Below are 19,113 nucleotides of genomic sequence, written 5' to 3'. Positions count from 1 at the left end.
TGTGTGTGTGTGTGTGTGTGTGTGTGTGTGTGTGTGTGTGTGTGTGTGTAAGTGAACACACTTAAAGAAAAAAAGAAAAAATTAACTTCGCCAACTTTTCTGTTAGTAATGTTATGTGTGTAGTATCCCAGATTCTCTAACTCTGTGCTTTCCCTATAACAAGTCCTATTTAATTGTACTGTAACTGGGTCACAATTTTTTGGGCAAATCATGTAGTCTGAAAAAAACAGAAGAAACAAAAACAAAGAAAAAGGAAAATATGAATAAAGTAGCAAACAGAGCATTTCCTTACGTCCCTTGTCCATTTCTCGAGGTCAGAGCTATTTTGGCAGTAGGAGAGGAAGCTACACAAATTAATGTTGCGGCTCATTAGTGTACACATTCCTTCCTTAGCAATTACTATTGATTTGCCCTTGAGAAAGGTACCTGCCTACAACACACACTATTACAAATAGTACAAGGGTTGCTTATTTAAGCAGTCCATAAAGATGGAAATTAAACCTTGTGGTATTTTGCTATGTAAATAGGTATTGAATTTTTTTTTTTTCCAGTTCTATGGTCCAAACACTACAATGGAGGCAAATGGAATTTTATTTGCATTGCTCAAAGTATTCAATCGAGTGTGACCTTCCTGGATCACTATTCAGTGACTAGGTTTGGAAAACAGCCAGCTCACTATATACCTACTTATTGCTGAAGATTTGTTTGCAAGAGGGCAGACGTATTTTTTACTTTTATGTTGTAGTTCAATCAGTAATTGGCATTTACTTACATAAATGCAGCACAATAACCTTTATGTGTACTGTGCACATACATTAGCGTAGTGTAGTTTAAAAAAAAAAGAAAAAAAGAAGAGAGAGTAATTGGGCTCAAGTGTGTGTGTGCCCACATAACACAACAAACAGAACCCATGTCATTAGTACCCACTGGACTAAGTCTTTGATGTTGCCTATCCTTCTTGTTGTTTGATGGTACTGGCCTTGTAGATGAAGCACAGGAATCAAATAATGCATTATGAACGGAAGCCAAAACACAGCAGCAGTTAGCTTAGTCTGGTTGTCTAGAATACTCAGATTTCATGGGCGAACATGTAAGTCCAAGGTTCCATCAGTAACAGTTGATCTCAGTGAAATTTAACTTCGTTGTGTGTTGCAAGTGATCCCAGTTTCCAAAGTGACAGGTCCACTGGGTGAGTTATTAGGCCGATAGGGCTGGAAACAACTATGGATTTTTTTCCTTGCCCATCGGGATTTGTTAACATATAGAAAGAAGGCCGGTACACCGCTGATAAATGCAAGATATTTAGGTTTGGTAAACATATTGGCTGCCTGACAAAATAAGAGAGTTTAAAATAATTTTTAATGTTTCTCTGGGTTTTTAATGTGAAACGTTTTCATTTCTATATGCATTAAAAAGTCATAAATTAGTAAATGAGTTATACTTTTGATGTAAAAAATACAATGGGTTTAGTTAGTTTTGCTCACTTTGTCAGTACAGGTAATAAATTGGGTCTTCCTGAACTAAATGGCAAGCAATACATTAAGGATCGGTAGAATCAGTAGGAGATGAAGAGATGACAGGAGCAAGATTTGTTGTTATAGTCTTGTGCATGTGAAAGAAAGAAGGAGGAAGTCAGAATACAAGTGTGTAAATGTGAGGAAGACAGGTGGAAAGGTGAACAAGCAAGGAGTAGATATAGTGAATGCTGATGAGTTTAAATACCTGGAGTCAACCACCCAAAGCAATGCACGGCATATAAGAGGGATGAAGAAGAGAGTGTGGAGTGGGTGGAAACAAGTGTCAGGGGTGATTTGTGACAGAAAGACAGCAACAAGAGTGAAAGAGAAGGTTTGCAAGGCAGCGGTGAGATCTGCTATGATATATGGTTGGAGACAGTGGCAGTAACAAAAAAAACAAAAAAAACAGGAGGCCGAGCTAGAAGTAGAGATGCTAAGATTTTTGTTCAGAGTGACCAGAATGGACAAGATTAGAAATGTGTATAATCAGAGGGACAGCTCAGGAGCAGTTTGGAGACAAGGTTAGCGAGCCAAGGCTGAGATGTTTTGGACATGTGTAGAAAAGAGATATATTGGACAAAGGATGTTCAATACAGAGCTGCCAGGCAGGAGGAAAACAAGAAAACTTTAGAGGAGGACATGCAGAGGGTTGGTGTGACAAGAGCATGCAAGGGATAGAATAAGATGGAGGCAGATGATCCACTATGGCAATCCCTAAAGGGATCAACAACTGAATCAATGATTACAGTAATTCTTCTATTCTCACTTTATTCACCCATTGATCAGGACTGTGAATCCGTGTTTGGAAGCAGCTAAATGTAATTTGACAAGACAAAACAAAACACCAAACCAATACCTGCAGGCAGATGTTAAATGGCTAACTATACTATAATGTATAAAGACAGATAAATAGCAAAAAGATGTGAGAAGAAACACCATTTAGCAAAAAATAATAGTTACAAAGATGAGATAACTGTAATGTTCTTTAATTATTCACTCGTTTTTTTATATTTAATCTTTAGCATTTCCACAATAGTATATTCATTAAATTATTCCTTTTAAGAGACACTGCTGACATTTCCCTTCGTTCGCTAATAGTCATCACCAAGCTCAAGTACTGAAACTTTCACTTTCTATAATGGGCTGACAGGGGCTGGTGTGAAATCAAGGGTCCCCTGCACTGACAGCAATCAGTCCAATCGAGACGCTTCATGATTGTGATTTGCTTCAATGAAGAATGAGGAACCCCTATAAATAGCAAAAATTACAATACGACTGGTCCTGCCATTTACTTCTATACTATCCAGTTTGAATTCTAATCTCACTCTCCATGGGAGATCGATTTAGGTGTGATAGTCCAAGTCAGAAGTCCAATTTTTATTCGCACTCTGCCCCTGTGCGGTGACTACTTTAGAGAAGTACAAAGCTTGACTACATTGCTCAAAGTCTCTTTTTCAGGCACTTTGAAAATTAAGAAAATAAACAGAGTTCTTTTCATCCACATAAAAAGGTAATGACTCAAACATAAGCTCAAAAGTCCAAGGAAAAGAAAAAAGAAAACTAAGAAAGAAACTAAAGTAATTATTTTGTTTAAAGAAAATACTTGTCTATATCTGCTTGAAGAATTACTTAATCTTCCTTCCTGGTAAACAGGACTAATCCTAAGCCAACTCTCATCTCTTTATATTGTTTCCAAAGACAGACTGACTTCTTTTTCACTCATTTTCAATCCAGTCTTGTACCTTACCATTTTTATAGAAATATTTTTTTCTTTATTTGTTACTGTGATCACTCAGGTGATCCCAATAACCCCTACTCAACACTGTTTTTGAATTATTCAAGCACAAAAAGGCGCCTAACAATTGGATGAACCAGCGTTGTCTCTAAACAATTTTAGATTGTATCACTAGCCTCAAAAACCACGTTTGTTCCCATTTCTTTAGATTAATCTATAAAAATGCTAAACATATGAATTTGACAGTCATCAAATAATTTTTTTTCACCAACAGAGTAATTCTCAAAGAACTGTTGGCTGAAAACTTCTATTTTAGCATGGTGTGCAGTTTGTATCTAGGAAAATTAAGGAAACTGGACAAGTGGAGAATAAAAGATGAAGTGGCAGACCTAAAAAACTATAGTTTTTATCTGAAGTTTTTATCAGTATCTGAAGAAGAAACCAGATAATATACAGAATGAAAAATCTAGCAAAACAGGAGAGTTCAGGCTGTGTTGAATAAATGTGTTCATACCAAATATCAACTTTTAAGCGCGTTAGAATTGCTACAATAGAAGTCTGCTTTTCCCTTATAAACTCCATTTCCATGTCCTGCATAGCTCCACATGTTTAAACAGGTGCAGAACTTTTCGTTTTTCTTAACAGAATAGAGAAATAAGGGATGTTTCAAGACTTTTTCACTATACTGCAAGAAACACTAGAAAATGTGTCAGTGGTTTAACAAAATAGAACTCATTCTGCATTATATATTTTCCTGTAATTAACTGACAGCCACTGTGATAAATCAACACTCAGTATATGGTATTGGAAAGCAAATTTATCTGCAAAGGTTTTCTATGCAAAATGGTCTCAATCAATTTCTTTTAATGTACTTTATTAAAAAAAACATTTTATTCAAAAGCTGAAAATTCTAAATTAAGGGCTAAATTTAGGAAAACATGACTATCCACACGCCTGCACAGGGTGGCAGGAGGAGAGATTCCACCTCTCTATCGGACTTCAGTTCCAATAAAACATGCATGGAGGTGTGTTCAGATCTATTTGGGCCTGCTTCACCTCCTCCACTACCTCAAGCTTCTTCATCTCTAGAGATGTGACATTTCATGTCTTAAGTGCCAGTATCCAGGGCTTCTACCCGTACCTGCACGGCACTGTTTATGCGGCACTGACCCAAACAAACCCCTATGCTACTCCAGTGATGCAGATGGCAGACATATGAAGCAGCTTCTGATGAAAGCTGGAAAAAATAAATTCACTCAGAAGTGGACCTGAAACATAATCAAGCCACATGGAGATAACGATTTTAAATTTCAGCAAAAAAATTATAGTTTTTCACATTAGCTGATCACTGATTTTCAATGTCAACTGATGAGAAAGAACACGAGAGAGAAAACAATGTAAAAAAAATAAATAAAAATAAAATAATAATAATGATACCTGTGTCTCACAACATCTTTGAGACCAGCAGAAAAATATAGACATTCATGCACATTTTTGTTTCATACAGATGCAGACACAGTTGCTAAAAAGTGTCACTAGTCTCCTTTCTCATCAACTTATGCCTCACATAGAAAAGTCCATCATGCAGGCACTCCCATTGCTTGCACACATGTATTCATGCACGTCTCCAAGCACACACACTCACAAACATTAAAAAGCAGAGAGAGGTGCGACTTTAAGTCTTCTCTCCTCTCTTCCCTGGAGCAAAAAGTCAGGGTCTGGGCTGAGGTGATAAGTGCACTGGGATGCTGCCAAGCAAATAGCACGCACACACATGCAAAGAAAAGTAAAACAAGAATATAAATATAGCTATATTTACTCAAACACAAATAAAATCCCATTTGTACAAAAAAAATGTAATTTTGCCTAAGCACACATTTAGAGAAGACCACTGATACCAACAATATAGCTAAACAATAGTGTGAATGAGTGAAGCGATTTGTGAACTTTCACAGTGTAAAGTGGTACAGGAAGCATCCTCAGAGGATGCACGCTCATACATACATGCACCACTTAATTGGTGTACATCTCCCACCTAGGGGCCACATATGGGTACTCACTGACATTCATGCTTATCTAAAGACTTGCAGGAGGCTTTGAGCTTGCTTTGAACTGCTGTCTGACAACATACTACATAAAAGTGACCGTTTTCCTTTTCGCTGCCTGGAATGAACCCTTTATGCTCTTCTCTGCATCTACTCTATGAGTTCCAGAGTGGCATAAACTATCACAAGAACAGATGGTTTTTGTTTTAAATTCACAGGACACAGAAAGACACTCTGATAAACAGAAAATTAAACTCAAAACAATAAGAAAGAAATTCATTATTAAAGCTATTTGTCTATTATCCAGTAATGGAAATGAAACAAGAGAAAAACTGATTTAAAGATTTCAAAATTAGATCTGTACCGTGTATGAATTACACATTTCACTCACCAGTTTCTTCCTCTTGTCCTGCTCAGTTGGTGGCTCCTCATCATCACTCAGCTTGGGCTCTTCAAAATGGCTCATCAGCATGCAGCTGCAAACACAATAATATTCAACTCAATATTAATAACCGCAAATAAACCTACACAGTAGGAGACAATTTCAGAACAGGCAGCATGCATACACAGGCACTCCAAATGCTGAACCCCTCTGGCACCCCTTTTTTCCTGAATGCTATTCATATTGGTTCATCTGCATGCAGAGAGAATTACAAGTAAAACCTTTGTGCACAGTATACAGTCTGTGTATGGTCTTTTATTTCCTTTGTCCTTACTTAAGCCTTATTGTGAGTAGAGATAAGGTGGGGGGGTCCTGAATGTCACACTGTGATTGTGGTGCGTAGCTACTGATAACTCGTGATCAGAAATTTTAACTCTATTCCACCTAAACCAATGACATTCAAAGTGACAAAAGTTAATTAACTCACAATTCTGGGTAGACAAAAATGCAGACTAGTAAATGGCACGTCATTAAAGAAGCTACAGTCAACTTCTTGTACTGTTAACACTGAAAAACTGTAGCATGCCAAATTGACTATGTTATTTTACTGAAATTCATTCATGGCCGTAAGGACTTCTCATTTCACACTATGCAAGAACAATTCTAAACCACTCACGAAAACACAGGTCTGTTCGTTTAAAAGTTTACGTAATTCCAAAATAAAAGGGGAATGATTGTATTACTCACTGTTTTCTGTCTCAGCTGACTGCATTTATAAACAGCAAACAACGCTCAGAGGAATATGTTCATCTACAAATATATTACTGCTCGTGTCACACCCAACAGGGACCCAAAACGATTCAACATATCACTGGCAAACAAACGCATACAGTAGACTTTGCTCCCAGCTTTTCAGTTCATTTCACACCATTAGATCTTAGTATGGTGCTGAGCATCTTTCACAGCAGTGAATAGGTGTCTATGTTTGGTGAACATCTGCTAAGAAACTGCTGAGAAAGAGACCAAAAATATTGAAATATGTAGAGGAGGTTCAAAGTGTAAGGAGCGCTGTACTCAGTAACTTTTCCCACAGTGAGAAAGTGATGGTAACTCAGACACGGGCATGACTGTGAGGCTTTATCAAGGTGCAAATACAACCAAGTCAATCTCTCATTTGCTTTCCTTGTTTTCCCTGTAGTGAGCCGCTGCCCCCATGAAATTAATTTTTATCTCAAAATATTTCTTCTGAGGTTTGCATTTGATAAATTCCAACTTCAGCATCGCATCTGCATTTGTAGTGCTTCAAGCACTTTTGGGCGTCTTCATTCATTATGCATGAGTTTTGTCAAAATTACAAACTCCATTCATTTGTGAAAAAAATGATGGGAAGGTTTGGACTGTATAATTTCCACGTTTATAAGCACAGTTTTTTTCTGCTCTTCATTTGTCAGGGGAAAAAAATATGAATACTTACTCTTTGAAAGTGCCCGTTTCAGGATCTTCTGTCATTACATCATGTAATGCCTCAACACAAATGTTGACGATGCCACAGAACTTGTCCTGAATCACGCTGATAACAGAGAACAAAGCTTCATTACTCATGCTGATCTCACCATCGCTTTTGACATCATCAGTACATTTTCACTGGAAAAAAAAATGGGACAGTGTTATTTTGCTTTTACTTTATTAGTTACACAACAAAGCCTTATCATGTTGTCCACACAGTTCTCCAGAGGAAACAATTTTTTCACATTATATGCATTTCATATGGGCAAAATTCATAGTAATTCTATCTTACAATAAAAACTAGCCCAGTTGCTACTTCTAGATAAGACTATCTATCAACTATCCTATCTGATTATTGGTTCACAGTTATCACTTATATCACTATGTCTGTAGTTCTACATTAAAAAAAGATATATTGTATCATAACAGCCATTTGAAGAGCCTCTAGTTGAACTACTCCGTTCCTAAAACTAGCAATTAAACTCCAGAGTTTAAAACCCCTTTACATATAAAGCATTTAGAGACCAATCACACAACTACTACATGACTCCAACAGAAAATTTTATATCTCATGAGTTCACACTTGCTTGTAGTTCCTTAGTTTCCAAAAGAACAATTCACTACCATGTACCCAAGACACTGTAAGATTAGGCCTAAACTCTCAAGTCTCATATAATTTAGCATGGTTTGCTGAAACAGCTTCTTCCTGACTCACTTCACTCTTAATGCACTCATAAGCCATTATCGATTTAACACTCATTAACTGTGTCTTCTCTTTCAGTTTGTGTTTTTTTCACACTGTTGTCATTTGTTGCCTGCCATTCTGCAGATATATCTGGCTGCAGAGGTGTATTTTCCCAGTCCTCACTTACCAGCCCAGCCAACCTGTCAATAGCCTGTCGTATTGTTTCTCCTATTTCTACACTTTTCACTTTAAAATCACCCCAGTCGGTTGTAACAAATGAGAGTCCTCCCAGAGCCTGGTTCTCTTGGAGCTTTACTTCTGTTAAAAGGGAATGATTACTCCCGACTTTTAGAAAGTCTTTACTTAAAGTGTATCGTCTTGTTTATCTCTGTAATACTGTTAGGTCTTGACCCTTCTATCTAAAGTGCCCTGAGATAAGTGACTGGCACTTTGGGCTATATAAATATAACTGACATCAACAACCTTTAAAAATAATATAGTTTATGAAACCCAACCACACAAGCTTGGAGACTTGCCACAGTCACTGATGAACTATTTGAGTGAGTCTCAGTGGTTAGTGGTAGTAGACAGAATATACTTGGGGGTTTTTCTCCCCTACATCAACAAGAATGAGAAAACAGGGAAGGAAGTGTTTGTGTGAGTGAGTATAGGCACTGATACATCAACTGTTCCTTCTTCTGTCAGTTCATATTTTCAGCCAGGTAGACCCAAGGCAATGCTACATAAAGTTCACTAAGCATTAGGACAAGCCATAACCTGGAAAATCAGAATGAAAGAAGTAAGTATACACAGATGTGTCCCTTATTTTGTAAGTGTGGCAATTTTACACATACACATGGTACCAAATCAGACTAAATATTGATATCAGTGCTAAATAATCTGAAATGTGCTTAAATACATAGTCACCATAATATTAATTAGGAAATAAAGATTACTGGCCTGATGGTTTAGGCAACTCTCGCACACACACAAAATCATATCTAGCAGTGGCTCTACAGTTGATCCTTTTGGTAAAATATACCTACCAATATCCTGGGAGGGTAAAATAAAATCACTAAACATATGTGCCCCTGGTTATGAATAACAGTCTTAAATTGGTGGCCATGGCAACAACTGGAAATAGGCTTTGCCTTTAAGATCATTTTAACATGTCTGTCAATTCTAATTCTATCAACCAAAAACAACTCCCAAGTGAAAAACTAATAGCTGATTAGTGGTGCTGCTCAGTGCCTGTCATTTAAATCACCCTTAAGTGAAAAACTTCACAGTGATTACATGATGGCTTGCATGCCAAAACAAACTATTTCCAAACTAGTTCGTAGAGATCTTTGAGAAGTAGTCACTACTCTGTCACAGTAAATCCCATTCACTTTTCTTTCCCCTAGTGATTTCTTTCTTGTAAATCATATATAACATATTACATATATAACACCAGCCACGTTATTAGGTATCCTTTGCTAGTGCTGGGTTCAACACCTTTTGCCTTCTCAGAACTGCTTAAATTCTTTGTAGCATAGATTAACTAAGGTGCTATAAACATTCCTCAGAGATTTTGGGCCATAGAGAGATGACAGCATCAGAGAGTCGCTACAGACTTGTTGGCTGACTATCCATGATGCAAATGTCCTGTTTCACCGCTTCCCATTGAGATCTTTGAGTTTCCCAAGAAAATATCCCCCAAACCATTATATTACCGCTAGCATCTTCAACTGTTGATCCATGGCAGGCCAGAACCAGGTTTTTTAAATTCTGACCGTCCCATCTGAATGTTACAGTAGAAATTAAGACTCATCAGACCAGGCAACTTTCCTCCCGTCTCAAAATTTGATGAACTGCAATCTGTATTCTCAGATTCCCGTTCCAAACTGATAGGAGCAGTGTCTTTTGTGGTCTTCTGCTGCTCTTGCCTGTAATAAGTGGTTGCTTGAGTCATTGTTGCCTTCCTATCAACTCGAAGCAGTTTGGCCATTCTCTTCTGACCTCTTGCATCAACAAGGCATTTGTCACTTGATATTTTCTCTTATTCTCTGAAAAACCCACACATGGTTATGTGGGAAAATCCTAGTAGATCAGCAGTTTCTGAAACACTGGGACTAGCCTCTCTGGCATAAAAAGTCACTTAAAGTTAGGGGAAAAGCTGCAAAATTGGCTATTTTTATTTTTTATTTTTAAAGGAACTTCACCATAAATTCCATTTTGGAACCAATGAGTAAAGCTACAAAGCCTAAGTACCAAAAACTGTAGTACCCTGAATGGTATGGAGAGAAATTTGACTGCAAAATGCTGCAAAGGCATCCGATATGATCCACTAGTGTAAACCAAGATTTGTGAGCTAAACTTAATGAGTTGTGAGTAAATGATTAGTATTTATTCAGCTTTATGATGTACGTATTTGCAAAACAGTTTTACGTGTGGTCAGATTGCTTCATATTTGTGCTTGGATTGAACCGCATGCTTGTGAGTCCTCGTAAGTTACATACAAATCATTGAACACAACAGTAAATCTTAGTTTATGCTTGTGGATCTTATCGTACGCATTTGCAACATCTTTGAGGCAAATTTCTATCCAAAGAATGGCCTATTGAGGCCTGCTCCAAAAGCAAGTAAATCTCTACAGGCTTTCATATGAAAATGCTCAACGTTACATCTGGGGGGGGGGGGGAATTAAGGTGACAGCTTGATAGAAAAAAACAAAAACAATTTTTAAAAAAAAGACGGCTTGCACATATAAACATGTATCATTACCATCATCCTTCTGTCAGTACGGCACAGAAAATGTTCAAGTTCAATGTAAGAGGGCTGGTACTCTGTGTCTGTAAGCACGTATCCACGTATTTATCTCTTCATTTATCATAGCGAGAGGTGTTGCCCAGAAAGTGTTTACGGTCGGGACAATAATCCACCAGAAGAAGAGAGACATAAACAAATGTGTTTCATGCTTTGGCTAAAGGATGATGAATTACAGATTTAAGTAACATCGCTTACTATAGCTTGTGACATTAAGTCTTAAAAAGAGATGGAAACTCGCTTCATTTCTGACAATATATTCTCGCCCCCATATGCAAGTCTGAAAACCCAGCTGTCTGCATTGGCCTGTATAAGGTGTGTATATCAGTATCCGCATTTGTGGTGCTCGGCTGACATATAATTGGCACCCAGAGTGTTAAAGCAGGCGCCCGTTAAGCTGTTGTGCTGTTCTGCATTTTATGGCTGTAAGGAGAAATATATACAGGATAATTTCACCACCTATATCCGTAATGATGAACAAGAGTCTACTAAATAATTTTCCAAGAACATCATTACTTTCCCCCTGTTGTGCCCTAAAGTCAGCTATGCAGTTCAATCCACTTTTCATGAGCTTAAAGCAAAATCAACACAGAAAAGAATTCAAAAATGATTCTCACCTGTTGTCAGAAGGCAGGAGGGAAAGCAGAGCCAGCGACGACAGCTTCCTCCTCTCAGGCTGAGTGATGTTGTCCATTCGGTCAACCCACATCTCTATAACATTGCCCAACAACTGGTCCATCTGATGAGCGGAGAAAAGGAGGAAGAGAAATAAGGAGGACAGAAAAAAGGGTTATTAAAAAAAAAAAAAAAGAGCAGCAGCAATTTGTACGGAGATGCGTCTCAACCTTCGCTATATTTTTGATTAAACTTCCTGTCTTGTCCTCTGTGGTGAGAAAAAACGAGCATGGTATGATGAGAGACAACTTAGAGAGGAACATCTTTGCATTTATTTAGATTAAGGCTGCAATCTCAGAACTAGGCACAATTAATTTCTTTGCTCAGAGTTTCACAGTAGAGGAGGACAACATTTTAGGGCTTGAAAATGTTACCATTTGCAATTCCTTGGCTCATTACTTTCAGCCTCGTTCACACTGATTCCCTTTTAACAGGCACTTTGCATTTATGTCTCCCACAGACATTCATCGAGTCTGTGCTGAGGAGAGAGAAATGAAGGGCAGACATCAAACCTCACCTCCTGGTTACACTCAGAAGCCATTTGACTTAGCAAAGACGAGAAAAAACTGAAGTTCTGGAGCAGGACACGACCCATGATGCCCAGGTAGGTGGACATCACCACGGGATATCTCTGTAGATCATAGACACGCAATCATGCATACAGATGATGAAAAATAACCACGCATAAATGGTTTTACATAAAACACGAGTCATTAAGCTTGATAAGAGGGAAAAGATGGACCCACTGACACAGCAGAATCCTGTGAATGTGTAACCTTTAACTGAGCTGACTTATCAGTAATTGCCACTATACAGTCTTTGAAGAATTCATTTCAAGTGACAGTAAAGGACAAATTAGAAGAAGGGCCGGGACTATTAACACTTAAGAAAGAACTGAAACCTTAAAAGACAAATTTAAGGTTAAATATGTGGTGAATAATGAAAAACATATTTTTACAGGTTCCTCCTTTTACACAGTTCCAGCGTAGATTCGAGCAAGATGCAAAGGTAAAACTCACCTCACCATCCACAATACCTCTGAAGACAGCTGGCAGCAGGGGCTGAAACATGTGGGCTCCCAGCATGGGGCTAACCTTTAAAGCTATCTCTACCACCTGCAGGGACACAGGGCGAGGAAGGATGAAGGGCGACCCTCAGAGGGTGGAGTAAGCAAAAGGAGCAGAGAGAAACTGACAGGAAAATCTCAGGAGGAAGCCAGAAAAGGAGCACAAAGGGTCAGCCACATAAAAATGTAAAGAAACTTCTGTCGTTATGGGAAAATCCCTCTTTTTATAGATGGTACAGTACGCGGAAGACGCAGCGTTTTTACATTTTGTATTACTTTCCCAAGAAAACTAAATGCTGCTTCTTGTATTCATAATCAAAGACTGTGATGCTGCAGGTAAGAGGGTCTAGAGTGAGCCGTTTGATATTCCTTATGTGCCATTTCTCAAATTATTTTATTAGTAATGAAAAAGTCATAGCTCCTCTTGCATTATAATGGGGTCAGTTAATAAGCAGCAGTGCTTGCGCAGTTTGTGTGAGTAAATGTTTATGTGTCTCCTTTTACTGGATATAATGGTGCTTTCAGCGCACCTGCTCTTCAGTGGCCACACAGGCACAACAACCTCTCACAGTGGCTGAACTCAAAAGCAATGAAAAATAAATCCAGACAATAAAAGAGAACGAGACACAATCAGCTGTGATTTTGGAAAAACAACATCTACGTGACTTGACTTTTTGTGAGAGGGGAGGAATGGGAGTACCTTGAGCACCTGCACCCGCCCTTCATTTGTGATGTCTTTCAGCAGGTCACAAAACGATCGACACAAGGATTCTGCGTAGTTCTGGGGAGGGAATAATCGGGGTAGATGGTTCAGTTCTGTAAAAACTGCCAACATGTATTATGACAATATAAGAGTTATGTGAAGTCCAAGTGTTCTTTTGTTGTGTCTCACCTGCAGAAACTCTGTAGCTGACAAATATATGTAGCCATTAACAATGTGGAAGCAGGTACGCAGGTTCTCAGAGCTCAGCTCTAAAACAGAAATGTAAATGTTGCACTTTACAAATTGGACAACAGGTAATTTTTGGAGCATTGCATAACAAACAGAGGGATCAAAGACACTGCGAGAATATGGTTTTTGTTTCTAAATAATCTGAGGTGATACTGCTGAGTGAGACTCTTAATTCAGTTCAGTTTTATTTATATAGCACCAAATAACAACAGATGCCTCAAGGTGTGACTGGCAAAGACCCTACAATAGCACAATATTTGCTGTGGTTTTCTCTATATTGTGGGGTCTTACAGTATAAAGCAATATAAAGCACTCTGAGGTGACCATTTTTGTGATTTGGTGCTAACAGAATTTTTGTGTATCTGTGTGCATGTTTAAGTAACTATGTTTCTCTGTAAAGTAACATCTGGCAATAGCAAAGAAGCAAAGCATTCAGCCATCTCAGGTATAATAGTAAAAAAAAAAAAAATCATAATTATAAAAATTTAATTAAAAAACAACTTTATAATAATACAATTAATCTAATTTATTATTTTAGAATAATTTAAATTGCTATAAATAAATGTGCTGTAGCCCATGCCCCCACTTTAGACTCAAATCTGCTTGCTGCAAGTATCACTGGAAAAACAAGTGGGATTGCTGCAGTCAGCTTTCAGCGAGCTATCCAATTCAAGCAGTGTATTAACAGTTCATTTTATTTTGACTTCTGTAGCTTTATTGTAGATTTTTGCTGATTAAAACAAAATGTAGCTGCTTCCATTCAACATTAAGTTCGCTTTTCTTAATGTTGAAGCTTGCTGAATAGGTGGTTTGAGTAAGGACTCCCGCTAGCTTTTTCCCCAGTAAAGTTTGTAATGATGGTTACAGTAGCAGGCACTGCTGTTTTAAATACTACAAACACACTTTGTTTCATTACACCTGAGCTAACCAGTTTGGAAATGGCTCTGCATCTTTGCTGTTCACCCTCTTTTTAGACAGACACTGGTTCCATATCACTCACACACATCCCCTCATTAAATTTCTCTTACGGGTCTGTTTTAGTCGCAAACCCTTACAGTAAATGAAGGGTTGAAGCAAAAAAATCTGCTTCTTTGCGATAAAGTTATTTGAGTTACTTGATGAATCGTCTAAGGCGTAGTTTACAAGATGAGACAATAAACTCCTTAGTTATCAATAGCTTTTCTTTTCTGTTAAATTAAGTGCATTTAGTTTAATTTAAGACTGATGAAAACAATTTCAAGGATATCAAGTTATATAAGGTAAAGACAAACTGTTCAAACAGAAGTCTTGTACAAAAATAAAGACAATTAATTTATACTAGCAACTTCAAATCAAAATAATAAACCACCAGTGCTATCCCCTCTGCCTCCTAGTACTCACACCAATGTATCAATTTCAAAATCCTATGTCGCCTTGTTTTCAAGTTCTCGCATTCACAAATTTTGGTTTCCATGCTGCTTGCCCGGCAATTGACGACAATATCCCATCAGCCTTTTACGGTTATAAACTGTAACACAGTATTGTTACAGTTTTCCTGTGCAGTATTTCCTAGTACACATACTTAAATATAACGTTGCTTAGGAGGCTGTGATTCCTTGTCCTTTTAAACAAAATCCTACCTTTCTTTTGATTACATCAAAACACCTAAACCTGATGTGTTTACTTGTCAAAGTTTGTCTGCAAGAAGATTACAGTAGAATCTGTGATAAACAATGATAGCGGGCCCACTATGAGCGTGCCTGTTTGTAAAGATGATATTTATGCTAATGCATGCAACATGTTTTCTCCAGCCAACTGTCAGACATAATAAAGTAATGACGATAATATATTCTGCCATCTGTTATCTTCTCAGGTACATTATGTATTCCAGGAGCAATTTAGTCACTGCATCAGCCAAACACAGTATAAGGCTATACTACGCCAAACACATGTAATGAGAATTGATAATGAGTAGACAATTATTGAATATAACACAAAGGAGACACAGGTTAGTGCAAATTATAAGGAAGGAGCAAACAGAGGAATGTCTAAATAGTCAAAATAACTATTTTAATATGTCATTCTGTGTAGAATTGGTACTGGAGGAGAGCATTAAGAGGAAAGAAATGCATTCGTTTGGTCTGCCCAAGTCATAAAAAGAAGAAAAGAAAAGTCAAGGCAACAGATTTCTTAATAGTGAATGAGCAAGGAGACGTCAGTTCATTGAACATTGCGAGCATGGCAGGTCCGCAGACAATGGATAAATGGGTGTGAATGTCCAAGCTTACTTAGAAACTGGATTTACATATTTTGACATGTGACAGTTTTTATGCATATTCTTTTTTAAGTTAAAAATATATATTTTAGTAGATGTGCAGTAACTCTATAGTTACCTCTAACCCAGTAAAAAACAGATATTGTGTTGCTGGTTTCCCAGATATTTCACCAAATGACCGAAAATGCTGGAAGTTTTCCTCTCCTTCAAATTCCATTATGCAGTTATTTAGTAAAGGACACAAAAGAGTTCATTTGATGGAAGCCATTATTTTCATAGCCTAAAAGCGAGCAAAATCAATATTTCAAAAATAAATGTATTCAAATAGATTTAACTTGGACAGAAATTCTTTTGTTGTGTCTAAATCATTTTATTCCCATCAAGGTAACCTGAAAGGAAAGGAAAACATGTGGGTGGCTAATCCATCTCTGTGCTGTCAGTGACACCAATGATTTTATTAAACATTACTGAATCGAATTCAAAAGAAAGCAATACCTCCGCTTTCACAATACCTGCTCCAGCTGCAAATTATAATTTGTGCCAACAAGACAATTACTGCATAGACGTTTCTGTACACAAACAAATATAGGGTAAATAGAATAGCCTGAGCACATGCCAAACTAAACATAACTCTTTAGCAAGTTTATTTTGTTGTGACTGCAAAAATAAAACTACTAAGTAAGCAACTATGTTCAAACAATTGATGCAATACATGAAACAAGACACAAAATTAAGGTTGGCTATAGTATGTACTTAAATATCTCATACATGTTTCTCCAAAATGTGCCTCAACTCACACTGCGTAACTGAAAACAGTTACAAGTTGCCAAAAATAGGTTGATTTAAACTACTGGTGGGCTCTGGCTGGTGGCAGAGCTCTCACAGCAAACCTCCAGTGAGAACCGATCAGCATCTAATATAACTGCTTTGAGCTGAGATTCTACCAGCAGGTCTCTAAAGGCCAAGACTGGAACAAACATGGAAAGGGGCTTTTATGAGTGAGCTTAGCGTGAATACCCCAGGCACAGTTTAAAAGCTATTTCAGTTCATATGACAGGGAAACTAGTGGGGTGTACTAAAAATGTGGCAACAAGGTTAATCTGGTTTGATATGTAACCTTGAAATGAAGGGCTCTGAGAGGAAAAACTAATTTTCAGAAGAGACGTGAATGTTACATTAAGCATTTGTCTGTTATTTTACAATCCACCAAACAGAGTAACTTTGAGGGGAAAACCAGGTTGTTTCACCACAAATCTTCCCCAAGAGGGTAAAAAACAGAGTTGTGCATTGTAGGCATTGATTGACAAGAAAGAACTTTTATTTGGCATTCTGTTTGATCAGAGTCGGGGCTTTTTATATTACTTTAGCTGGTTATTACTAGCATTTCATTCCTCTTCTTAAATGTGTACTTTCTGATAAGATAGTACCTCAAGTGTATACAATAGATCAGTTATGCTTACCTAAAATCTTAATTGAGTGAGCTACATGATACTGGAAGGACCAAAATACCCACACAGACAAATTTGAAGTGCACACAACACAGGGCAGGAAATTTTTCAGGAAACTTAGAAAAATTATTTCATATATTTCTTAACAGTTTTTTTTTTTATATTAACTGTTTTACTAAACTGTCTTTGAAGTGGGACTGTACAAGGTTCTACCAGTAGATATGACCTCCAAGCAGACAGGATCACCAAGCCGTGATCAGCAGCACGCATATTTTAGTTGCCAAAAAGAAATCATTATCATTTAAATAAACATATGCTTGGCCCTGGCAGAGTCCAACACCCACCAAAAACTAGTCCGCTTTATTGCTGGCTATAGGGACCAAGCTCTTGCAAAGGCTTTATAAGGACTGAATGGCCTATAGCAACGGATGCAACGAATCCCTTCACCAAGTCCACAAAAGACATGTAGACTGGTTGGGCAAATTCCCTTGCCCCCTCGAGGATCCTCGAGTGGGTAAAGATGGTCCAGTGTTCCACGACCAGGACGAAAACCACATTGTTCCTCCTGTATCAGAGGTACTACTGACGGACGGACTCCTTTCCACCACCCTGGCATAGACTTTCCCAGGGGGGCGGAGGAGTGTGATCCCCCTATACTTTGAGCACACCCTCCGAACCTTTTCTTGAAGATGGGACCCACCATCTCGGTCTGTCAATCTAGAGGTACCGGCCCTGATCTTCACACAACATTGTACAGGCACGAACCTCATCCAACCCAGGAGATCTGCCACTAAGTAGTTGTTAAACTGCTTCAGTGACCTCACTCCCAGAGATAGACAAATCACCCCCCTCTACCCCAGACTCTTCTACGGAAGACATGTCAGTAGGATTAAGGAGATCGTCGAAGTACTCTTTTCACCACCTGACAATGTCCTCAGTTGAAGTCAGCAGCGCTCCATCTGCACTATACACAGTGCAGGTAGAGCAATGCTTTCCTCTCCTGAGTCGCCTGATGGTTTGCCAGAATCTCTTTGAGGCAGTCCAGGGAAAATAAAATCAATTGATGAAAAACTATTTCTTCTAAACAGTCTAGTTCTAATATAAACAAAGAGTAGACTGTTCTTTTTTCTATGCCTGTGTAAATACTGTCACCCCCATTATCACACTTCAGTGACACCATATGAGTACACTCAAAAATACTTAATCTTACCTGCAAGCAGTTACACATGCTGCATTGTCTTTAATGCCAAAGGCAAAATAAGAGGTAGATAAATGCTTGTGACATCTCTCCAGTCCCTGTCCCTCCATAATGAAACCACCACAAGCACTCCTGCCATGTCAAGCTGATAAGATGTGTACATATTCTGGTAATACCCTTTGAAGAAGAGTTTTGTGTAGCTATCAACATAAGAGGAAAACACACAAATTAATATTAAAAGAAAAAATAAACAAAGAATGTCATTCTTATTCTGGGCAGCCCAGAGTACCAAGGCCTGGACTTGATAAGACTTTCATCATTCACATCCCTCACGATTGCAAATGAACTCAGGCCACCCCCAGTGCCCATGTATGAATACAAACAGCCTGACAAAAATAACACTGCATCTTTCTGGTTATTGGAAGTAAATTCACTTCCATCTCCACACAGCATCCCCAGACAATTTCGGTGTGACACAAATACGGCAGGAACAAAAGGATGGAGGATTTAGTGTGTCAGCTTCAACATATCGGCTTCTTTTTACATCAACACAACAGCCCGATAAATGCTATTCTCTACCTTTGTTGTTCTCTCCTGGGTTCTATGTTGTGACTGGTCCTACAGTGAGATATGAAAAGTGCAATCCTGAAAGCACAATTATGATGGTCTGGAAATAAACACTCAGGTTCCAAATGAACAACAAAAAAATGTCTGCAGTTGATAGTAACCAGTGGTAACCCTCAGCCTTCTAGCAGGTAGACCTATGGTATGAATTTGAAAATCCTAGGTGATTTCCTTCTGGACTTATCCTGTTCCAAAGATTTTCAGAAAAGTTGACCTCT

At 38.1% G+C, this 19,113-nt stretch overlaps 1 protein-coding gene across 1 annotated transcript in view; it reads right to left on the bottom strand.

Annotated features, from left to right (window-relative positions):
- Window positions 1-19,113, bottom strand: part of ipo11 (importin 11) — a 116,990-nt gene that overhangs the window by 20,189 nt on the left and 77,688 nt on the right. The window contains exons 21-27 of the mRNA XM_005741806.1: window positions 13,312-13,391; window positions 13,120-13,200; window positions 12,373-12,468; window positions 11,871-11,984; window positions 11,296-11,417; window positions 7,154-7,249; window positions 5,689-5,773 (exon numbers count right to left, since the gene is read on the bottom strand). Of these exons, the coding sequence (XP_005741863.1) occupies window positions 5,689-5,773; window positions 7,154-7,249; window positions 11,296-11,417; window positions 11,871-11,984; window positions 12,373-12,468; window positions 13,120-13,200; window positions 13,312-13,391 (674 nt within the window). The remainder of the gene's footprint in view (window positions 1-5,688; window positions 5,774-7,153; window positions 7,250-11,295; window positions 11,418-11,870; window positions 11,985-12,372; window positions 12,469-13,119; window positions 13,201-13,311; window positions 13,392-19,113) is intronic.

Source organism: Pundamilia nyererei, unplaced genomic scaffold (assembly GCF_000239375.1).
Source record: "Pundamilia nyererei isolate P.nyererei 1_Seehausen unplaced genomic scaffold, PunNye1.0 scaffold00113, whole genome shotgun sequence".
Classification (NCBI taxonomy): domain Eukaryota; kingdom Metazoa; phylum Chordata; class Actinopteri; order Cichliformes; family Cichlidae; genus Pundamilia; species Pundamilia nyererei.
The sequence above is the reverse complement of the archived record's forward strand: the minus strand, read 5'-3'. Positions and strand labels throughout refer to the sequence as shown.